General features: G+C 44.6%; 1 protein-coding gene and 1 long non-coding RNA gene across 3 annotated transcripts; one reads left to right on the plus strand and one right to left on the minus strand.

The window, feature by feature from the left end:
- Positions 1 to 4,447: 4,447 nt before the first annotated feature.
- Positions 4,448 to 15,526, minus strand: LOC118175137. 2 transcript variants are annotated; one of them, XR_004754894.1, is made up of 3 exons: positions 12,125 to 15,526; positions 6,318 to 6,446; positions 4,448 to 5,577 (listed from the first exon to the last, which is right to left on the minus strand). It is a non-coding gene; the product is annotated as an uncharacterized LOC118175137 (long non-coding RNA). The 2 variants fall into 2 exon arrangements; XR_004754893.1 differs by lacking the exon at positions 12,125 to 15,526 and adding an exon at positions 9,719 to 12,118.
- Positions 7,716 to 24,161, plus strand: HNF1A (HNF1 homeobox A). The gene is made up of 10 exons (XM_035341056.1): positions 7,716 to 8,464; positions 15,470 to 15,669; positions 16,551 to 16,737; positions 17,054 to 17,292; positions 18,114 to 18,271; positions 20,060 to 20,261; positions 21,620 to 21,811; positions 22,048 to 22,169; positions 22,475 to 22,616; positions 23,228 to 24,161. Exons 1-10 carry the CDS (start codon positions 8,130 to 8,132, stop codon positions 23,353 to 23,355), a joined length of 1,905 nt encoding a protein of 634 aa, XP_035196947.1. The 5' UTR covers positions 7,716 to 8,129; the 3' UTR covers positions 23,356 to 24,161.
- The last annotated feature ends 131 nt before the right edge of the window (positions 24,162 to 24,292 follow it).

Below are 24,292 nucleotides of genomic sequence, written 5' to 3' on the forward strand. Positions count from 1 at the left end.
GAGGCCAGCCCCGGCCGCCTCGGGCTCCTCCGCCGGAAAACGACAGCGGCGGGGAGCCCCGAAGGGGTCCTGCAGGAGGCTGGGTGAAGGGGTGGTAAGGGGTTGGGTGTCCCCCTTGCGGTGGGGGTGCTCGTGGAGACTCGTCGGTCTGGGCAGACAGCAAAAAACGGGACAGGACGGTAAAGCTGGGTGGGTTTTGTTACGTTTTATTTGTCGGAAGGCTCACAGCAAGGACGACAACGCTCAGGAGCGTGGCCAAACCGACGTGAGCAGCTTCACCAGCGCTGCTGCCGGCTCCGCGCTCCTTGGTGGCGATGCTGCCGAGCGCAGGGCCGGGGCCCCGGCCTGGGTTTGCTGCCCGGGTTCGGTGGTCCCGTCCCTCCCGGCACGTCCCGCACAGCGCCCGCGGGGCTCCGCTCGCCGCGGAGCTGCGGACTTCAGGCTCATTGCTCCTCTCCGTGTGGGAGGGAGGCGAGCCAATTTTAGCTTGCAGCTGGAGGTGAGGTAACCGCGTGAAATGGAAGGAGGAGAATAACGCCCAGGTCTGGTAAAAATAGGTGGGTTTTGGTTTTTAGGTATGTAGAAATTCGGTGCCTTAATATAACTTTGCGAAAATCTTCGAAAAAAACTGAATGGGCATTAGGACAATGTCCTTGCATCTACAGGTGCATCATGTCCCCAAAATGGCCTCTAGAGCCCAACTGAGCTTATTTTTATTAGTAGTGGATAGAATATATGACTTAATTTTGCTCACCTTATTTATTCTCTTAAATAGGGGTTAAAAAAAAAAAAAAAAAAAAAAAAAACTTGTATGTAGTCACGAGACAGGATTAAAAGTTGAGAACAAATAATTTCTTCTCAGTTCTGTGCAACCCTGGGTGGTTCACTTCTCTGCTAGCTTGGTTTCCTCATCAGTAAAGAGGAAATGCAGCGTGCTGCAGCCACCTGAAGTTGGGGGGCATTGTGGACAGAAGATGTTGCGTGGGCAGATGTTCTTGGTGGAGGGAATGTCTGGGATTCTTGTGCTTAACTTAAACGAGCTTTTAGTAGGAAGCTTCACAAGCTTCTACACTATGCGCGCATAGAAAACATGACGAAGAGTTTCACTGGAGATGAAAGGAAGTCATTTTCTCTCCCTTACATTTTCTTCTGGGGTATTACAAGTGATTCACAGCTTTGGGGTGTTGTCACACCTCAACACGCAAATCTTCTGCACTTCTCATAGTCCTTTGGCCTTGTGGACAGGAATGACCTTAGAGCTCCTGACACTTAAAAAAAATCTGCTTGGGAATTGGATTTATCAGCTAGGTGGTGTGAATAATCAAAGCATCATGACTGACTGGCTTAGTGGGATTCTTGCTGGGGTCAGTCATGGCTGCTATGTGTAGGGAAGGATTAGGCAGCAACACTAACATCTCTCACATCTCCAAATTTACACGCAATACTTGTGCTTATCTCAGCAAGAATTAAAACTTTGGCTAGCTAGGATATAAACAGAGAGGAGCGAGTCACGCATAAAACCTTGAGCTGTAGGATGCGTAGCCTAGTTCATCAGGTTTGTGGAAATTCATTTTCCCCATTTTAAATGAAAAAATGGTCAGACTGGTGATAGGACTTGCACAATGGGGAAGTCTCCTTGTTTTCTCCTTCCTCATCACAGCAGAAGAACCTACAGTAACAATTAGAAAACTGACAAATAATTTGGAATCTTCACTCTGTTGTGCTACCCCAGTATCTCTGGGATGTACGTTTATGCTACCCTTTTCAATGGTTCTGATATAATAAATGCAAGAGAGAAGACTTGAATCAATGCAGGGAAAGATAAATCAATGTTTCAATGTTGTCTTGATACTAAATATCCTTTCTTTTTTTGTTGTTGTTTTTGTTTGTTTTTGTTTTTTTTTTTTTTCTGACACAATATAAAAGACACTATCTATAAAACAATATTCCTGCTTTGTGTCCTTCCTGAAATACCTTCCAGTTTCTCAGTTTTGCAAAACTTGCAACACATTAATTTGACAAAAGTGATTCTTTGTTGATGGGCATTTAAGTATTTTTTTTTCCAGCATCTCAGGCTTTGTGTGTAAATTACTAAATGGTTTTGCATGCTTGCTCTATTATGTTACAGTGGTCAGATGAATTCACAGGAGAAACTTATTCCTCCTTGCAGACTCAACATCTGCCCTCCCTCCAAAGGGAAGCACAGCTTGCATTCTGCAGGTAACTTTCCCAGCATCTCTTTTGTGTATTCTTTCTTTGGACCTACAAGAGAGCTTTACTCTGAATTTCAGTGACAATTTAATCTGGCGTTACAAAGCCCTTCCAAAATAGCTGTTCTTTCTGGTGTCTTTGATGTAGACTGATGTACCACCTAGACCTGTCAAAGTATTTCAAAACTAGCAGCAAACAAAAATACTGTATTTTCTTTTATGTAGTTCCCAGAGCACAGACAGGCAAGTGTGGTGGAAGTAGGTACTGGCTACAAAGAGTCCTCCTCTCCAAAGAGCTTGAGTGTCGCTAGATGACATTTAGCTAACTGTGCCTTGATGCCTTTATAATGGAGGTAGAAAGAAAACCATAGTAGATCCATGTAGATTCACTTCACCTTTCAGGAAAGGACGTGACAGGTAGAGCTGTTAATGCAGCTTGGTTTTAGGAGGAGCAAATGCCACAGAAACAACTAGGGAATGCAAAAATCGAGAGATCAAGTTTTGACAGTATAGCTCACAGCTATGCTAGGCTGTTCTGCTTGTAAGATCCTTGTGGGATTCCCCTTGTTGAAAAAATAATTAAGATGTGCACTGACCAGTTGCATGACATGATTCTCTTCACTACCACCTAGTGGGAAACTCTTTCATTAACTGAACTCCAGAGCTGTTCCTGTTCTCCAACTCATCCTCACGCTGGTGATAGAGACAGTGTATAAGTGAAGGGGAAATGGAAGGATGAACAAGAATGACAGTCCTATTTCTCCATACCAGAATAGGACTGAAAAGAGAAAGAAAGAGGCAGCCAGCCTATAATTTACATCCATTATGTCCTATGGCATTATCACACCATACCTCCCAGCTCTGCAGCCAGTTAGTTCAGTTCTTAATAGCTGTTACACCTTAGCCTCAGTGTCACTGAGGCTCCTAAAGCTTAACAAACACAATCTTTGGTGATAAAGAGGAAAAGATTAATTCTTCTGAATGTAACTGCAGCCTGCAAACAGTGGTAAGGAGAAGCTTGTGAAGCTATTCCTGTGTCTCAGTCAAAAGATAGCCTCCCCCTCTTGGTTCTGAAAATTCTGGTGATTCTAATTCAAAAGGAGGCACAAAAAAACCCACGTACAACTCCTCTGTAAAAATCACATTTTCAGTTACATTATCACATATTTACAACAGACTACTCAATTAAAGCATAGAATGGATATGTAGTGGGAACATTAAAAGCATGTATTCAAGTAAGTTCTTTCCCACTGAGATACCCAGGGTTTGCACAAATAGCTGGAATCCAACCCTATGAAAACAATATATAAATGACAATTACCTTGGATTTTTCAGAGTCATGTGCCAAGCTCCCAGGGCATAAATAATCGGTTTTGTCACTTGCATAACCTTCTTTTCCCCAAGCACAGAAATAGGGGTGAACATAAAACAACTCAGATATCAGAGGTGACTATGTTAATGTTATTCAGGCCAATAAAGCATTTAGTGATCTCAGCAGGAAGAACAGTAAAATGGTAAATAAATAAAAAACTATTAAGAGAACCGCTTCTCTGTGTTTCTTTTGCCAATGGCAATTTTACCACCCTTTTCATGGAACTCTGCAGGCTCCCTCTACTAGCACTCATATCATAAAAATATTTGGATTTCTTTCTTTCCCAGTATGCTCCTTCAAGTCACAGTAGGCTGGCTTTATCCTAGCATATTACTGCATTGTTCATGATGTACACTTAGTGATAAATATAATTCAATAAATGGAAACAAAGGTCATAGATGTATTGATTTAAGAATTCAGGCTTTAGGATTCTTATCTGCCTTCCATTCTGTTCACCGGACTCTACCATCTATTACTTTGGTAATAGTGTAATAATGAGAATACAGACCAGTAAATCTAAAATAAGAATAACTTTCTTATTTTCTACCTATTTATGCTTTCATACACTAGTTACCAGTATTAAATCATCCACTTTATTACATGTAGTGGAGAAAGGATTACATTGGGACATTAATTGAGACTGGCTATTAGACATCAATAAAAAAAAATCTGGAGGAACCAGGGACATCCTTGCCTCCAATGGCAACAAACCCAGGAAGGATGCTGGAGAATGCCAGGAGCCCAGCTTTATGAGAGGGCTGTCACACAGTGTTAGCAGACTGCCTACTACTTCAGGAGAAATGAAGAAAACAACAGCAGAAAAATTCAAAGTTGTATTAAAGTGCACAGAGGACAAGGCAAAGTATTCAAATGTGTTTAAACAATCTTTATTAAACTTTCCATTAAAATAAAATAGAAATCAGACTTCTTGTGATTACTGATAAATTTCTGCAATCTGAATCCAAACCAATTTGATAATAAAACATTATTTGTGAGCCTGCTGTTAATCTGGCCAGTTTAATGTTGTAAAGCTGCTTATGCCTAGTCACTGAACCACTGAATTTGAGGGAGTTCAGCCACCATATTAGTTACATCTAGGGAAAACCAAGCAATTTTACAGAACAACAAAACCAGATATTGCGAACATGAGAAGAACAACCAGTATCATTCAGTGTTTTCAAACTTCAAAAACTTGCCCTATCACAATTACGAAGATCATGTTAGTCTGGGTAAATTAAGAATCAAATAATGGCCCAGCAAATTGTTTTGCCATATCCATTTGCATTTATTACCAGTGCTTAGTGTATGTTGATTTCCTTAATTGCAACAAACTCCTTTTCTTTCTAATACTCATTCTCAAGGCAAAATCTGTGAGGTACAATTGAGTTACAAGAGTATTATGGATTATGGCATTCTACCATTTTGCTCTTGCTCTCCTACTAGAACTATAATTTAGTTGGTTAAAGCACTGGAGTGCATTGCAGCTTCCACCCTTGACCTCTGCTGTCCTTATTACCTCAGAACAGCACGTTGTGGCACTTGTAATAATCTGAGAAAAAAAAAAAAATGATATTGCAATCTTTATTGTCCACATCTAAAATAGAAGTAACTCACAGCAGCAGTCTCCTGTCTACTTCCCAAGTGTTCAGTCTGACTGCTAGCAATTTGTAACGTTTAAGAAACACTAAAAAGGTCACTAGTTTTCCTGCACTGAAGAACCTGAATTACTTAATGGAGTCCTGAACCATTAACTAGCAGGGTCTGGCAGGTTACAGTGAATGTAAAGGTGATGATGTAGAAGTCGAAAAAAAGTTTCTTTCATGTTTTGTTAATTGTCTAGGCTACTACAGTTTAAAATGGGCAACTCTAATAGACCAAGGGAAAAAGCACTTCAGGTGAAAGCGATAGAGTATTTACCTCCTCCATATTTGAAAGGTTTCCATTTTCAGCTCACGATTCTCCACACGGCATCCAGTGGTAGCATTCAGTGAGGTCCTAACATACAAACAGATGTTCATTTCTGTTTCCAAAGTCTTCATATTTCACCAGTTTCAAAACAGGCTATTTTAAAACCCACTGCAATTGAAGGTCTCCAGAGCAAGCAGAAGCAACAGGGAAAGGGCTTTTGGATGCATAAGGAATCCTTGAAACCACACAACATAGACTTAATTTGTTGCTGTTTTCTTCTCCTTACAGTTCCCCTTGACAAAGACTGCCATTTTTGCCTGAAGTTTGGGTTGTTTGTCCCTCCCATTCCTCCCCAAGCATACAAGAGACAGACTTACAGAAAATAGATTGGACAATCTTTTAAATAAGAACAATGATATTTTCCATCTTAGTTTAGGTAGAAGAAATCACCGTGCCACAGAAGAACAGAAGTAACTTAGTATGACAGAATCTTCTGTCACGTATGGTGGAAGGCCCACAATCTGTTATCCCCATTTGCAAAGTTCTTAAATTATAAGGATGTATCGTGAATAAGATACATATCACAGTTGGATACTACAATTACAAATTACAATTCCTGTTATTGACCAGCATTGGCATGTCTATGGAGGAGAAAAATGAGCACAAGTGAAATCAAGAGTAAAATGCATATAAATGGTATCAAAACATTGCTAGGATGATCCCAAAAAACTCACCGCTCCTTAAGTGCTCTTACGGTATAACAACAAACAAACCTTTAGAAACCAAAGATGTATTTTTACATCAACATTCACAAGAAAGTTTCTTACATTAAGTATTTTTACATGGACTCCAAATGGTTACTTCTTTTTTGCCTCACGGTCTTCTGTAGCCATCTGAACTTTTTTTTAGGTCATTGCAGCAAGGGGAGCTGGTGGTACCCTGGGTGTAGACGCCACCTGAAACAAAAGGTTAACAAGTCCTGGTTGAAAGGGTCAACCCAGCAGTACAACCATAGTTTGCTGTGCGGAAGAAGGGGTCCAGTCTGAAAAAGAGCACTATCCTTCAGCTGCTGACTTCAGCATTTTGTCACAGCAGCCTGGAGAGCATGGTTAGCGCTGCCCACAAAGGGAAATAGGAACCAAGGTCACCTTGCAGCACTGTCTCAGGACACTAGTGAGTTTTGGAACTAGCAGTTTTTGAAATTGGGCTCCTCTTAGCTCGGGCTTGATAGGAGCGTGTAAAGAGACAAGTAGCTGCCCCTAGGAAATCTGTTAAAACATTGGTTTTAAATCCTCTTGATCACGTAAGAAGGAATCATTTGCACAAGATGCTCATACACGATCAAGTCCACAACAAGCTATTTCCTAGTTTAGCCACTCAAAGCAGAGAGAGTCATTTATATATTTTCAGAGCAGAAAAAACCTTTGTCACAATGACTCCCTGAGAACTGCACTAAATAATTCCAGCTGAGCTGGAGAACATGTTTTCAGAAGTCACCCAACAGGTGGGAGTAGAACATTAGAGTGGGGCTGGTATCAAGAGGGGGTGATAAATGGGAACCAAAGCCGGCACTTCTCAGAAGCACGGCAACTGAAGATAGGAGGGGGACTTTCAGCATGTACCAACACCCAGGGCTATTCCTTATCATGTGTTTGAATCACAAGCTCAACGGGGCAAGCCCTGTAATCCTCTGAATTGTGGGCACACTGCACCTGCTCATCAGTTAAGCAATAAACAGAGCAAGTTATAATGGTGGGACTGGTATTTGTATATCAAGATACCCAGCAAGGAAAAAGGCAGAAGTGAAAAAGTCATTTAACACTTGATGCTCTGCCACCGAAGTCAGCTGGATCTCCAGAATGTCCTGTGAGTCTTAGAACACTTCCGTAAACCCAGCCGTTGCTCTTCTCTACTGGAGGGTTGCACAAAGGCTACCGAGGCTGCCAGGGTAGCTTTCTCTCAGCCTCAAGCAGCTTTCTCTCAGCCCAAAGCCTTCGTTAGGGGCTGCAAGTAGCTCAACTTCACCACAGCCAGAGCTCTGAGTAGGCTCTGCCACCTTCCAACAGTAGCACCTTCTCCTGAGCCAGGCAGAGCCAAACGTGCCTCTTCCTCTTTGGTACTCCATCTCTTCCTTCTCTACATCTGATAGGGCCAACAGAAAGTCATGCTTTTCCTTTCTCATTCTCCCCTTTTCTTTTTCTATATCTTACTTTTCTTCTCCATGCTGGCAGAACTTCTATCCCTTCATTTTACTCTCCTTCTCCCTTCTGCTTCCCTCCCTTTCCCCCTCCCCCTGCTTTCTCTCCCTCTGCACTTTGTGAACTGCTGCTGCAGTGCTGAAGTCCAAAGTTCAGTAACTTGCTAAGCACACAGATAAATATGAACCTTGGAGAATTTACATTGCTCCAATGTAAACAGATAGCCAAGGGTCCCTTTATCAGCACTGGCTCAGGACAGTCGTGGGGGGTCTGAAGTGGCTCAATTTTGTATTTTGTTTTTTTTGGGGGGGCGTAAAGGCGGGAGGCTGTGCTGTGCCCACTCTGCTGACAGTCGGGCGCGTTACCTCAGGAACATGGTGTAGGGAAGCTGGAAGCGGGATAACCTGGAATTCAGATCCGAGGGACACCAGCCTGAAGACCATGGTCTCGAAGCTGAGTCATCTTCAAGTGGAGCTGCTGGGAGCGCTGCTGGAGTCGGGGCTAACCAAGGAGACCCTGATTAAGGCACTGAGCGAAGTGGAACCCTACATGCTCCAGAGTGAAAGTCAGCGCGCCATCAACGCCCTCCAGACAGAGAAAGGGGAATCTTGTCCCGAAATCCCCAATCTCCCCAATGGAATGGGGGAATCCAGGTTATCGGAAGATGAAACCTCTGATGACGGGGAGGAATTTACCCCTCCGATAATGAAGGAGCTGGAAAACTTGAGCCCTGAAGAGGCTGCTCACCAGAAGGCTGTGGTGGAAAGACTATTACAGTAAGGCTCCTCTTTGCTGCTTTCTTGTATTCTCCCTCTAAATCTCTTTTCCTTACCCCTCCGCTCAGTGTCCCTGGTATTCACAATTGATCTAGCTGGAGAGACAATCTTCAACCATGCCCAGACTAGCAGCTCTCCCAAAACACTCCCCCAGTTCCTTACAGATGCTCAAATTTTCTCTTTTAATCTCACTTAAAATGCATAAAGAGAGCCACGGACCCTGATTACATATTTGAAACGCTTATATCATCTAGCTTGAGAACAGTCTGAGGCCTGTATAACTTACATCTCTGACTAAATGCTAGTTTAAGATTTACATTTTTGTAGGATTCACAATTTCAGTCATCAAGGGATGAAAAAAGAAAATATATACGGTCACTCTGAACTGGTATCATATTTTAGGCTATGAATTTATGGTAAATTGAAGTTGCAATGCTTTCCTGCTGTTTTTAAGGAGATAAATATTTTTAATTTTACCATTTTTTGCTATAGATTATTGGTCTAAGACAAACCAAGATAACTTGTTCTTGTCATTCCTGCGAGTGCAAAGTTCTCCTCACTTCACTGGAGATTTTTCTTGTAGAAAGAGCACAAATCAAATAGATGCAGAGGTTAAAACCTAGGCAGAACAAACTACGTTCCTACCATCCACTGCCTGTCACAACTACAACAGAACACACACGGCAACAATCACAGGTTTTACTGCCACACAATTTTGCTTTTGCATACAGGCATTTTTGAAATCAAAAAACAGGCAGAGTTCCCTGAGCCAATAAGCCTTATAACAGGCTCAGAGAAACATCCACCAAGATTCCTATTTGGGATTCTTCCCAGGATGTTATTCCTGTGGGCACGCTAAGAGGTTTGCCCAAGCAAGGGTCGGGGCCATCCCAAGCTATCTAGCACAACAGAAGCAGAATCTTGCCCATTTTGGGGGTGGATATTTTGAAATCACAAGCTGACAGAAGACACAAGATGCAGCAATATTCCGCACTTAAAATCTTCACTAAAACTAAAACCCAGTTAGAGAATTTCTCAGGCTTTCTGGTCACTCCTCTTCATAAGCAAACAAAATTAATATAAAAGGTAACAATAAGAAGCAAACTTAAAATCCCACCACAAAGGCCAAAGCTAGAAAAACACCATGTCAGGAGTTTCACTGTAAATACTTAAGAGATGAAAGCTCCCTGGTAGACTGGGAGTTGATGACTCTGCAGTACCCAAGAGAGGTAAATTCACTGGATCAGCTCTTACCTGGGTGGGGAGAGCATTCCCAGCAATTCAGTCTTCTTTTTGGACCAGTGAGCCTCTTTCTCCTCTCATCTTCCCCCCTTCCAGCTCTGTTACATCTTTTAGTCTCTGTTCCCCTTACTTTTCTTCTCCCTTGTTCTTTTTAGGTATTCCCGTTTCTCTCCCCACTTTTGTCTCTGCTGCTAATCCTCCCATTTTGATGTCTTCCTGGCTAATTTTCCCTCTCCCTTCCACACTTGTTTCCTTCCCCTCATCCTTGTCTCCTTCTCGTCTCCCTGAGTCTGCGTACAGGTCTTGGGGTAGTTTGAGACCAGTGGCACCGGGCGGGCCCTGGCTAGTTACTAATTATCCAATGGCTTTATTATTTCTCTTTTGTCTTATAAATTTATAGATGAAAAGCCCCTGATAAGCTTTTTGATCATTAACTTCTGATCAGGTATCTCTCCACAAAGGCAGCCATGGAAGTTGAAGAGGAGCACCTGGCTTTGTCCTGTTCTCTCTAATGAATGGGTGAAGCAGGACTAACATGCCATCCACTGTGATCGGGGAACAGGCTCGCAGATGGAAGGAATTCCTTCCTGTTACCTTCAATCCAGTGTGAAATCTGTTTTCTGACCCTCCCTGCCTTTCTGGGAACTTGCTACTGGTCTTTCCTGTGCTTATTACCAGCCTCAGCACAACACTTACCTCTCCTGCAAACCTGTAATGTTAATGCTTTCCAACCAACATTCTCCCATCTCTCTGCAGGCAGACAGTTGAGCAGCATTCCCCTTTTACAGAATGGGATTCTATGACTTTTACCTAAAACATTAGGAGAGCAGAGAGAGGACTGGGCAAGAACCAGGATATTCTAAGCCTTGTACTGGGTCTTCATTGCAAAGCTTTGTTCTGAACTTCAAAGCTTTATTTTGACAGACCCCAGTATTAAAGGATGGAGTAATTCACTTCTGCTGCTCAGGACAGTAATGAAGTGGACCAGAAGTCCCAGTTTCAGCCAAAAAGTTAGAAGCATACTTATGAAGGAATATAATAGATTAAAATTATTCAAGATAAAGTGAGGATAGTAGGAAGTCTATATAGTCAGGTTTCAAATTTCTGATCAAAGATATATATAATGTATTTAAAGCAATTGTATGTCTGGGAATCTATTCAAAGCATCTGAACCAGTATCAGGGTTTGATAATATCTAAGCAGTTGTTACCTATTAATAAACATCTTTTTAGTTTTAAGAACAAACCTTTCCATTAACATATGGCAAAAGGTAATGTCCTTAAAATAATACTGTAAATAATTACAGGCAGGGCAGAACAGTCTATAGTGGAAATGACTGCCAGCTACCAATAAAAGGAAGGAAGGCAAGAACTAATCTCCAAGCCCAGGTATCCACAGCAGAACTTCAATGCTTGCAAATCTATTTCAGCATCCACACAAGGATTTCAAATCTAGAAACCCAATGGAGGCACTTCTGCCTTTAGACAGAAGCTTCTTTGGCCTAACAATTGTCTAACACTGTAAACCACATTTGAACAGAACGATTGACTTGTGGGCAGCTACAAGCGATAGAAGAAAGTCTTTGTGGTAACTGAAGGCATTGCTCATTAAGTAGTATCAGGAAAGAAACCATTGTTAGGCTTGCCAGGTGGTGGAAAGGAAGAGTGATAGCATCAAGAGACCAAATACGTCCTCACAGGACCACTGAAGTTGAAGCCACAGTTTCAGAACCACTAAGCACAGATGAACAAAACAGGATGTAGACAACAGACATCCACACAACGGGGTGAACCTCTGGGCATTTACCACATTTTGTCCCTGCAGAAAACGGCTGACAGAGGAAGTTCATACAAAGGCTTCTCTAGTGAGGAATTAATATCCTATTTCACCCCTAAATCTATCTCACTGATCTTCCATAAATTTGCAATTTGAATAACAGCATTCTTTCTAAATCACTCTACACAAAGAACTGCATCTGTGGTAAAGAATAAATAACTCCCTAGTAAAGTGGAGCTGCGTGGAGTAATTATCAGGTATTACCTAGAGCAGAAGGCAAGAAAGAAGCTACCTTGGGAGAAGGAACAGATTGTACTACTACATGTACAGCAAATAGAGAGAGGTATAGCAACAATTCACCTGTAGGGCAAGGGGTAAAACTCCATTAGGAAAGAGAGAAATGGAGATAAGCGACAGATTTCCCCTGGAGGCAGGGATAAAAGCATGTTTTCCACAAGGAAAAAAGAAAAAGCTGTGATGATAAAGGGTCAATCTTTTCCCCCTTGACAGCGCGTCTTAGAATGGCTCTAGCTGGGGAATCTGGAGATGAAGCTGCCACACCCCTTTCATTTCCACATATAAACCAAGATGAGGCAAACCAGGCCAAGTTCAATAGAAAGGAACCCTGCCGGATGGTCTTACCTTCCCTGCTCTCTGCCTAGCTCGGCTCCAGGCTGTGCACTGACATCAGTGAGGGCTGTCTGGCAGGCTCCAGAGGAAAGGGCCAGAGGATGGTCCTGAGAACTTCCCGGCTCTGAACCTCTGCTTAAGCGAGGTCTGGTCCAAAGCAGAAATTCAGAACCTACCTCGAGGAAACGAAGGATTCTCTTACCTGAGAATCAGAGAACAGGAAAGAATGAAAGGAGAGAAGGAAAAAATGAGGAAGGGGAAGGGAAAGAAAGGAACAAAGGAAAAAGAAAGGAAACTCAGTAATAGCGAAGGAAGGAGAAGGTCCCCTGAATGTTACATCTCCAGCTCTCTGGAATGGGTTTTCTTTAATGCTAACAACTTGATATTTACTTTCCATTTAAATTTGAGATGTTGCTATAAATTATCAACCAGCCTCTTGTTCCCTTTGAGTTTATAACTAACTACCTGGGTTACTTATTGTTCAGGTAACAAAAGGGAGGTGAAAACGCCCTTAAAAAGTGACCTCAGAACTAAGAAAATGGGAAGCTGGAATGCAGAGAGGACCCAGGCCCCTATGACTGAGATGAGTCAGGGAGAGGGGCTATGCTCAGAGGGCAAGATGAAGCTGACAGCAAGACTTAGGAAGAAGGAAATAAAAACTATGTGAGAAAAATCTGCAGGCAGAAATTAGACCTGGGAGAACAAGGTGTGGGGAGACAGCTTGCATCTAAGAAAGAAAAGATAAAAATACAGAAAAGAGGCTTGCAGACAGAAGAGAGTTTGAGAAAGGCAGACCTATTCCTACAGTTCTAACTCAGGAATCGAGATTTTAGTGCAGCTAGAACCAGGAAAACTAGGTTTAGAGTGAAATCCTACCCTCTGACAGTCAGTGAGTCTTACCACCAGTGAAGGCTTCACTTTATGATGTCTTAGACAACGATAAAGACATGGAACTAGGTGTTTGGGCAATGGTTCATGTGAGGTTGAGCTGACCAACTGCCACCACTTGTTCTGTGATGTAGCCTAGGGCCAAAAAAATTGCTGCATCAATATTACAGCCTGTGTTTTGACAGCACACTGAGTAGCTTGGATTTCATACAACTGCCCTATGAAGTCATACAGGGCTAAGACTTCCCTGCACTATTTTACCTCACAGAGCTCTTTCTGCTTTGTCTCAAAACAAAAATACTTAAGGCTTTGAAGTACTGTAAAAAGAGACTCACAGGCTCTTCCTGCTTTATTTCTACCTCAAAGAAGTAAGGAAGGTAGAAGGAGACTCCTTGTCAGAGGAGATAGAAGTGACTCATGATCAGGGTGCAGGAAGGAAATGGATACATAACAGAGGTTCCCATCAGTAATGACAGTCCCTCCTCCTCCTCCCATCTGAGCCAGAGCTCAAATCTAAGAGAACAGAGATTCCAAGTCTGAGCCTTTTCTCCTTTGTACAGGAACTAGCATAACAAATTCAGGGTACATGTACTGGCTAGACTAACACAAATACAGAGGGAAGAGATTGATCCTTGGTTTGGATGGCAAGAGAAGAAAAAAACACTGAGAAAGGGAAAGCTTTCATGAGTTCAGCCTAACTTGAGGCTTCTGAAAGACAAAGATGGTTAAGGGAAGAGACTAGAAGATAGAAGCCTCTATAGCAACTGTGCCATCATAGAAGAGAAGCAAACGGTTCTATTTTAAGAAAACAGAATCTTCAGAGAGCTATAACTGACACCGCTTCTGTCATACTTTAACTGCAGCAGAGCTTGTTCCTTGAACTATCCAGCCACTGGGAAAGAGACTGCGAGGGGAACAGAGATAAGGGTGTTTGCTCTGAGAGAACAGGTGTGGACTTTGTCCTCCTTATCACTTTGCAGCCTCCGGCAATTTACTGAGTCAACAAAGCCATGAATAGTACAGCTGTTGCCTGTTGCTTAGACCTGTGTGCTCTTGCAACAGTTTCTCCATAATCGTGGGTACATTTTTTGCCTGCTGTTACTCCTTTGATGCTGGTGTTGGATGTGACACCACTGTATTTCTACATCGTGCAAACCACTTCCACCAGAGATTTCACAGATGATACACAGCAGGATGCTCTTTGTTAAAAACTAAACCAGAATCTTTTCCATAAAGAGGCTCCTGCACTCTTTGGTTCTAGACTGTATGGTTGCATGTCTATTTTTATTGTTATTTTCAGTGCTAGTGAAATTGACGCACACAGAGAAGTCACAAAGTCACATTTTCTCTATATCCCTTAGGAACTGACATGGATATTCTAACAGGTGATCTTAACAATCAGAGATTCACAGTCATTATAAAAACCCAAATTCCAGATTAGTGTCAAGTCGTGTGAATAGGTCTCAAGTAGGTCTATCTATTCCTTCAGCTGTTACCCCAAAGGAAGGTGGCAATAAGAGGAAGTAATAGGTTGCCTGTTCTTCTGTAAAGCACGTAGAAGTTTGAGTGGGTCTAGATGTGAATCAATGGAATTGCACACAGCTGATGTGCAAAACCATAATCCTGGATGGCTTGGTGTACATATGCATACAGAGCTGTTGTGTGACGCTATGATGAAAGCCTGTTCTCATTTCCTGCACCACTGCATGGGGTCTCCTCCTTGACAAGATTCAGGGTGTGAACTAGGTTCAGCATAATATCAGAATGAATCTGTCCAGGAAAAAATGAAGCACATTTATGCCAGTGCCTACACCTTAAAGGAGGATAGAGAAGAAAAGGTACATAGAGAATGGTAAGAGAGATGTCAGCTCTGGAAAAAGATATCTATAATCATAAAACATCCAGCTGAATGCTGAAATCCAATGTCACTTCCCTCCTTACAGCATTTATTTCTCACTAGCAGCAAAAAATGCTTTACTTTTGCATTACTTTCCAGCAGAAAGGTGCATCCTTTGCTCATTTGCTGGTCAGCGCTTTCTATCATTCACAGACGACAAATGCCTAGACAGAACACGGCAAAACCTTGTACAAAACTGAGCGCAGATGGCAAAGACAACAGCCACATATTGGGAAATTCATTTGATAACCACAGATTACTCCTCTCCTAAAGGGAGATCAAAGTGCCTGCAGAGATCAGTTTACAGGAAGCTAATGCTATTTCTTTTCCACCTTATTTCTGATGCCATGCAGTTTTTACCCTGAATGTGGAGCCAAAATTGAACAAGGTTCAGGACACCAAGGAACTCCTTTCCCTTATTCAGCCAGTTAATGCTCTTGCCTCACCACATGCAGTGGTGATGGCGGATGTGCAGGGTGTGCCTCAGGAAGCTCTAGTGCACATCCTTGGCATCCACTGATGCACTGGCATTAGAGATAGTTCTCTTGAGGAGTGTTTTCTGCTCCTTCCAGAGAGGATCCCTGGCGGGTAGCGAAGATGGTGAAATCCTACCTCCAGCAGCACAACATCCCTCAGCGCGAGGTGGTGGACACTACTGGTCTGAACCAATCTCACCTCTCACAGCACCTCAACAAGGGCACTCCCATGAAGACCCAAAAAAGGGCAGCCCTCTACACCTGGTACGTCCGCAAGCAGCGAGAGGTGGCCCAGCGTAAGTATGGCAACAACTGTTCTCATGTCTCTAATTCCACAAAAGCCTGTGCTCTTCTCCCTTGCTAATCCTTGCTCCCCGTTTCTATCAAGGAGAAGCCACTTTTGGCAGGAAGCTTAGAGAAGTCCACGCCAGTATTCAGTAAGGTGAACCAAAATGTACATGGAAAAACACCCCCTCATGAAGCAGCCTGCACTTACCCTGCACCCCAACCCTCATCTGGCTAAAGAGAAGCAGCCTAACATTATCCATTTGGAATTACAGTTTGACAGCCATCCTCAGATTAAAACAGTGTAGGCTGACAGAGACAAAATTTCTGCCTGAGAACAAGGCTTTTGCAGTTTCAGCTAAAGCAACAGTTCCCTTAGCTGCAAAAAGCAGCATGCTGCTCTACTTGCCACAGCAAAGCACTGTTGGCTGTCACCTCGTGCATTCTAAACCCTCTCTTTATGGGCACCCATTGGGAACCCATCCCTGCAGCATGCACTTCTGTATTCAAGAGTCTGCCTGGAACTGGCCATACTTAATTTTGTACTGATGGGTTGCAAGTAAAATGAGGCATTCGGCCTTTAGATTGTTGTGGAGAGGACTCCGGGCATACTTACTCTGAAGTCATCTGCTTTCACTCCTCCAAGGTGTGAGCAGAGATACAATCCATGCAGAAAGGGACAGGCAGACGCAGTCCCGCTAGGAACACCTTATCAGTGTTAGCAGATTATGGAGCTGTATTTCTACCCCATCTAGACTCAACCCTTCATTTTGTATGGGATCTTCTCTAAGGGTAAGCTGCATTGGGCCTTCTGGGCAGCAGAACTGATGGAACATGGAACTACCAGAAATGCTTCCCGAAAGCAAATTCCTTTGCCCTCTTGTGCCTGCAGAATTCACACATGCTGGCCAGGGTATCTTGACAGAGGAGCCCATGGGAGACGATCTGCCCACCAAGAAGGGACGAAGAAACCGCTTTAAGTGGGGTCCTGCTTCACAACAGATCCTGTTCCAAGCCTATGAGAGACAGAAAAACCCCAGCAAAGAAGAGAGAGAGGCCCTGGTGGAAGAGTGCAACAGGTAAAGTTGGGTGTCTGGCTTTGAGGAAGGGCAGAACAGGGTCTCTCTGCATTCCTGGTATGCTAGAGCTCGTGAGAGGCAGGATAATGGCACAGCAGTGGATGTCACCATTGCCACCAGCCACACTTGAATGAAACGCCACTACTAAACAGCACCTGTTCACACAGGATCCAGTAATGCCCCATGTCTTGCTACACCTTGCAGGATCCTTCCACATGGGGTGCGAGGCCACAGCCACTTTGGGGCTGTGTACTTAACTCTGTGTCTTTGACTAAGGCCAGCTCAGCAAGATTCCTCTTGTGCTTTTTCCTAACAGAGCAGAGTGCATTCAGAGAGGAGTTTCCCCATCCCAAGCCCAGGGCTTGGGCTCGAACCTGGTGACTGAGGTGCGAGTTTACAACTGGTTTGCCAATCGCAGGAAGGAGGAGGCTTTCCGGCACAAGCTGGCCATGGACACCTTCAGCGGGCCACAGCCCTCCTCTGCTCCCCCTCTAACTCCTCACAACTCGTCCTCCCTCCAGCCACCATCTGCTCTCTCACCCAGCAAAGTTCACGGTAAGAAACAGGCAGAGGGAGATTTGAAAGAGACCGTCAAACCTGTCCAAACTCAGTCACCAAAACCATCACTCTTTAGGAAGTGAATTCAGATAGAAAAAGCATGATATAAGGAAAGAGCATCAGTGACAAAGAGACCACATCTCTGAGCGGCTAAAAAAGCCAGAGCAGCATTAAATTCAGTAACAAAACTTTCAGCCACATCTCCTCACTTACTCTTTGACAATCTGCACTCCCTCCCAACTGGCAGACAGTAATCCCCTTTCAAGAAGTTATCCACTGGGCTGCCACCACAGATTAATTCCGTATCTTTTCACTCTTGTACATGCTTATTGCTCTCCCCAATACATATCAACACCATTACACGCTGTGATTAAGTTTTCAGGCATCAGGAAAGGTCATTCTACATCCTAGAACAACAGAGCTTCTTCAGCTCCATAGGCCAGCAGTGGTAAACTGCTCTCACTCTGGGAAGAGATGATCTTGCTGAGACTCCTCTCTACACCTGCATCCCAGGAGGGGGCTTCCAGTGCACCCTGCTTGCTCCCTGCAGGGCACACAGCCATGCCTTAAAGTCAGGATCAGAGGAAGGAGCTAGGCCAAGTTACAGAGGAGAGTCAGGGCAAACTGGTAAAAATGCCTGTTCTAGTTCCCCTACCACCCACCCTGTCTCTATTCTAAACACTGAAGTTAAGTGCCCACAAAGGAAACTGAATTTAGCACTTGCCAAAGTTGCCCCATTTCTCACTTCTGATGACCAGTTTACCAAGGTTGCTCCGTTTCTCACTTCTGATGACCGGTTTCCCCCCGTTGTGATGCAGGAGTGAGGTACAACCAGCAGCCAGCCAGCGAGGCCGAGTCCTCCAGCAGCAACCACCACGGGAACAATTCCATGGTGACCACCCAAACCATCCTGCATCAGGTTTCTCCCCCTGGGCTGGAGCCCAGCCAGAACCTACTGAGCACAGACACTAAGCTGGTAAGTGACATACACTGATGTACTGCTGCCTAGACCATGTCAGGTCCTCTGCTTGTGATCACAATTTGGACTACTCAGAAACAGGATTTCCTTAAAACCACTTTCTTACAGATAAGGCTCACAGCCACTTCGCACTGACTGTAACATAAGCATTTTTGGGATACCTGTGACTGATGGGAAGGGTGGGCATTAGGACATGAAAGCAAGAACCACAGCCATGTCCTTGGGATTAACAAAAGAAGTCTATTGGGGGGGGGGGGGGGGGGGGAGAACGACACCACATCAACCCAGAGCTCAAGCTATGATATGATCTCCTTCCTCCCAGGAGACTCTTTTCTCTTCTCCTTTCCCCACTGACACTCTCTCATCATCTCCATCTGTCATTTGACCTCTACACATCTCGAGATAGCTGATCAGACACCAGTGAGATGAATGGATCAGAGACCAGTTACTTGCCTGTACGAATTAAGCCCAACAGCCTGTTTGCAGCACACACCGAGACACTTACCTGATACTTAGATTGCAGGAACCTACCTTCTCAAAGCAAACTTCCTTCTGAGTTTTTGTTTTGTTTTGTTTTGAACTACACCTCCTTCCACATAATTAACAGTTAAGCATTAGGACTACATGACTGGCCATCTTCAGTTCGCACGTGTTCCCTGGCTTATAAGGAATCGGTTGGCAGAAGTTGCACATACCGGCCTGAGGCAAAGCTAAGTTCACTACAAATTAGTATGATTTAAATCTCTGCAGTCACTCACTCACTTTGCTGGTTTTCTGGGCTCTCCCTGAAGAAAAAAAAAAAAAAAAAATGCTTTCATGAGGTGCTGAACATCATCTTCTAAAGCTGTCTTCTAAAACTGCTATCAAGATTTGTCCCACTGTTTAACCTGCTAGCGCTTGCTCTTCCTAACAAGTCCTTCTAGCTTTTTTCTGAGGGGAGAAAAAAAAGTAGTATAAATGACAATTCTCTTTATCAGCTAAATTATTTGGATGATATTTTCCTGTTCCACAGTACTTCAGCTACAGATCTCTAAAGGGCCTTGCAAATTCAAAACCCTGTTAGAGCACGGACAGAGGTGATATGGTTCATCTCAGGGGCTGAGAAAACAGTTATTAAATTTTCTGGTGACTCAAGGTCACAAACTAAATCGGAAAGACATCTAAGCATAGAATACGTTCTACGCAACAGATACGCTTAATCTCTAAGAACATGGAACTGTCAGTTAATGTGGCCTGAAGAAAATATGAGGAAAGAGATCTAAAGTCATTTTTCAGCAACCCCTTTAAGGTCTCAGTCTGAAAACTCACTGGCCACAAAATGACGCTTGCTGGGAGAAAGGGAAAGCACTGGCATTTCTCAGAGGAAAGGGGGAAGAAAAAGAGAGGAACTCCTGGATTCTGTACTGAACTCACAGCTAGAATTATGTAAAATTACCTGAGCCTCTTAATTTCTCAGGGCATCATCTTCTACCCTCAGCTGTAAAGCACAGGATAAACCTTCCCTACAGAGTGCAGTTGGGCTGCCCTCATTCACGTGTGTACAGCCCTTCTGAGCTCTTTTAGTATGAAAAACCTAAAACAGAGCAAGGATTTACTCTTATTATTTCATCAGCTGACCTTTGGTAGTTAATTGATGAGCATGAGAAAACAGGAAAACTGCAGACAAGCGAGTGTGAAGTCCTAGCTAGCAAGGGGCCAAGGGCAGGCAGGCAGTTTATCACAGCTCTGGGACTTGACAACTCAGCCTGCTGCAGGTGGCTTTTTCACGGTTCTCTTTCCACACAGATCTCGGCTTCTGGAGGAACTCTCCCCCCTGTCAGCACCCTGACCGCCTTGCACAGCCTAGAGCAAAACCCACACACACTGAGCCAGCAAACGCAGAACCTGATCATGGCATCGCTGCCCGGTGTTATGGCGATCGGAGCTGGCGAGACCTCATCCCTAGCGCCAGCGTTCACCAACACAGGTGCCTCCACCCTCGTGATAGGTGAGTAGTGTACCCGGCTGTTTGTTCTCTGGAGTGACGGCTTATCGGGATTCAGAGAGAGCTGTGTGTCATTGTCAGCATTGCCTCCCCGCTTTCAGGGACAAAAGCGCTAATTTGGCAGCGATAGGTACCTGGGGAAATTGCCACAAACACTAACAATCTTCAACTGCACTACACACAAGTACCCATGTAATTAAGGGGCAGATGTTCCTTATTCATACTAGAATTAGGTTACACAGAAACCCAAGTCTTGAGAGCATGGGACTTGTGCAATCTATTCCCATGCCAGTGTTTTCTCCTACCCCCGTGCATCTTCCCAAAGACAAACATAATATCTCCTTAAAACTATGAAAATTAAAACATGTTCCTAGTGCTTGAAAGACAAAGCATCCTGTTCTATTGTAAAAAGCAGCATATGCCTTTGGAACCTACAGCAGTAAAAACTTTTAAAAACTTTTCTTTTTTTTTTTTTTTTATATACTTTGACAGCTTTTCTGGACTTAAGAGATTACTTTTCATTCCAGGACTAGTCTACTGCCAAAATGCATTTCATTAGATAAAGGAAAATAAAATGTATACTCTCTTCTTATAACTTCTTCCTGGGAAGAAAGCAGTCCTATTTGTTCCATGGTGCCAACCGTGAGCTAATTTCCATTTCCTCATTTATGTCCGAGATTATGATATTGTTCCTAATTCTGTGCAAGCAAAAAAAAAAAAAAAAAAAAAAAAAGAAGAGGAAAAAAGATTCCCAGAACATTACCACTGTCTCAGAGCTAGAGAGACTTGGTGACTTCCATGAACAGGGTCCGGACAGAAGTGAGTACCGATGTGTGAAACCATCTACCTCTTTCTCACTGGTCCAAGTTCCCAAATTTGGCAGCCCTAACAAAATAAGTTTAATTTCCATTTCACGTGGCTGGACAGCTACAGCATAGTAATCCCTGTTGCCAACAACTTCATAACAAAGAAGAATAAAGGAACAAGCTGGACTCCGAGATGTAGCTCTGAGCTCCTTTCTGAGTGAGGACCCTCCCGCAGAGCTTTACATGGGGCTATCACTAAACTGGCAAGAGATCTATACTGCTACAAAGGGATGCACCCCAGGAGCAAACACAGGAAGTCAGAGGGGGTTTTCGTGGTACCTGTCTGCATTACACGTTTTGCACAGCCCCACTTCATTTTCACAGGCATGAAATCTACTCGTAACCATGGCTAACCGACCGATTTCCTGAAAAGCAGGATCTGAACTCGCCCTGCTACAACAGACCTGCCATGACCACCATTTCAGAGGCCCTGCTGCAGAGCAGCCACTCCTCCCGCGGTGTGAGACACCACTGACAGTAGTCCTTGTTTTTCAGGCCTGGCTTCAACCCAGCCCCAGAGCGTTCCCGTGATAAACAGCATGGGGAGCAGCCTCACCACCCTGCAGCCTGTCCAGTTCTCCCAGCAGCTGCACCCATCCTACCAGCAGCCCCTCATGCAGCAGGTCCAGAGCCACATAAACCAGAGCCCCTTCATGGCCACCATGGCCCAGATACAGAACCCTCACGGTAAGAGCGTGAACTAATGTGCTTAAACAAAACAAACAAAAGGCCCTGCTCTGGAGCGTTTGCTGGTTCTGAAACATAACTGCCACCATTATTAAATTGCTTTTCCCCTTGCATTCACCTCCCTGTCCCTCCACTCCCACTGGTTCACAGAGAGGCAGCATGAAGAAAAAGCTCAACCAAGCTAACGTCACGCACGGCTCCAGCACCCACATGATCTTGTTTTCTTTCATGCACAGCTCTCTACGGCCCCAAGTCCGAGGTGGCCCAGTACACACATACGGGCCTCTTACCGCAGACCATGGTGATAACAGACACCGCCAACCTCAGCGCCCTGACTAACCTGACACCAACTAAGCAGGTAACAGCCTGTAGCACATCTGTTTGTTCCCCCGCCTTACAGATACACCTGCAGGGAGCCCCGGGCTTGTCAGGGAGTTTTTGGGTGTGTGGTCTAGGCCATCCCAGCAGAATGACCTTTCTCTTCTCCTTGCCTCGCTGGCAGCAGCTGCAATGCTGGAGGCATTAAAGCAAACTGGTCACTGCACCATCAAGGAGAATTTAATCTCCTTGGAAACAGCACCTGCGCGCTCCTGCTAATACTCTCCTTGTGTGCCTGTTAGCAGGGATGCAGAAACCAGGCACCGCTAACTTTCTTTCCTCTAGGCGTTCACATCTGACTCAGAAACCCACACAGAGTCTGGGATGCACACGCCGGTATCGCAGGCACCGACGATACATTTACAGAACCAAGACACAACCATCCAGCACCTTCAGCCTGGCCCGCGCCTCACCTCAAGCCCTGCTGGTAAGAAGAGCAGCCACTGCTACCTTAAACCCCATATTGCCTGGTTTCTCCTGCCAACGCCGTAAAACCCAGTCCGAAAATGGCACCTGGGGTTCAGCATTCTCTAAGAGGGCTCTCCCAGTGTCTTGGGGAGGGATGGGGGTTGCTGAAAAGGTGGTATGAAGAAATGGTTTTGAGAATTGTCTGTGCAAGCTGTATAAGGCCAGACGTGGAAATGGGACCCTCCTTCAGAACTGACAGAGGAAAATAACCTTATAGAGACTGACAAAGACAGTGTCCATGCACAGCCAGTCCTGCAGGTGGTTTTCAGGGCTGGAGAGCTCAAGTCTCTCTCATTAAGGGACTCCAGTCAGATCTTTTCTCCCTAACAAAAGATATTAACTAGGACGTTAACAACCAAGCAGAAACCTCAAGTCCAAACTCCCTGAGAGCTGCCTCCCACAACGCTTTCAGGCTAGCTTGGGGCTTGAGCTAGGTATGTAACGGCACACTAAACAGAAGAAGTAGTTATGCCACTATGCCAGGAGATTTTAGTTGTGCTGGAAATGTGGGCACACAGAAAGAGACTGCAGTGAGAATCTGTACTTAACTTATGCCTGTGCTTTTAACAGTGTCCTCCAGCAGCCTGGTGCTGTACCAGAGCTCTGACTCCACCAACAGCCACAGTCAGCTGCTGCCATCCTCCCACAACGTCATCGAGACCTTCATCTCCACGCAGATGGCCTCCTCCACTCAGTAACCGACAGCCAGCTCGCAGGGACTGCCACGACCAACACGCAAGGTGCAACTCCAGCTGCATTTGCCATCTGTCCCCACTGCCTTCCACAGGAAGGCAGGGCTGTGGTCCGCCGACCTCCAGCCCCCACGCCGCACACAAACCCCTCATTCGGCTGCCTCCAGGGGAGGAGGCGGCACAGGCTCAGAGCAGGAAATATGGAACAATTACGCTGGCACTGCCAGAATCCACTGCCCCCCACCAAACCCAACCCCACAAACCAGCCTAGAACGACCAGACATCTCGTGGCTGCCAAAGGAGTCCTATTAAGATAGCATCTGACTGGGATACGGCAAAAACATCGGGGCGTGGACGGGACTTCCATCCCGCTCAGCCTTCACGAGGCTGGGCCTGTACAAGCCTGCCAACACCAAACCAAGCCACACAGAAAAGAGCAAAATTGAGCTGCCAAAAAAAAGGAACACCGCCTTTAAAACACTCACCTCCTGTGCTGCAAGTAAACCCAAAAGGGAATTACAAGAAATTGCTTAATCTTGGAGGCAAGAGCAAGAACCTGGCTTCCGACTTGGCAATGAAAATCACCCAGAAACTGAATCGGGAATGGCTGGGCAAGAGCCTGTCAGTACAAGCTGTGGTCACAAACTGTGACCACAAACCACAAATCCTTTAACTACAAATCCCAAGCAGTCCCAGCTCAAAATGACCTATTCTAAAATCATTCTATCCCAGTGGAAATGGCTTGGTTATTTTTTGATATAGCTCTGCTTTGTTTTAAATGCAGAAATTAAAGTTTAACAGCAGCAAGGAGATTCCAGCTCTCTGCATTAACCACATGGACATCTTGCATGTCTCGCTCAACAACCACAGGGGCGTCGTTCTCCACAGGTCCCTGACAATGTATAACATCGGGGGGTTCCCATGCTCCATAAGCAGCAGTACT

The sequence above is a fragment of the Oxyura jamaicensis genome, chromosome 15 (genome assembly GCF_011077185.1).
Source record: "Oxyura jamaicensis isolate SHBP4307 breed ruddy duck chromosome 15, BPBGC_Ojam_1.0, whole genome shotgun sequence".
Lineage (NCBI taxonomy): Eukaryota > Metazoa > Chordata > Aves > Anseriformes > Anatidae > Oxyura > Oxyura jamaicensis.

Bases quoted from the DNA above. Each gene is read 5' to 3' on its own strand.
- HNF1A (XM_035341056.1), top strand. From the start codon at position 8,130: ATGGTCTCGAAGCTGAGTCATCTTCAAGTGGAGCTGCTGGGAGCGCTG. The intron at 8,465-15,469 runs GTAAGGCTCCTC...TGCTCCTTCCAG, and splicing joins GTGGTGGAAAGACTATTACA to AGAGGATCCCTGGCGGGTAG. The intron at 21,812-22,047 runs GTAAGAGCGTGA...TTTCATGCACAG, and splicing joins CCAGATACAGAACCCTCACG to CTCTCTACGGCCCCAAGTCC.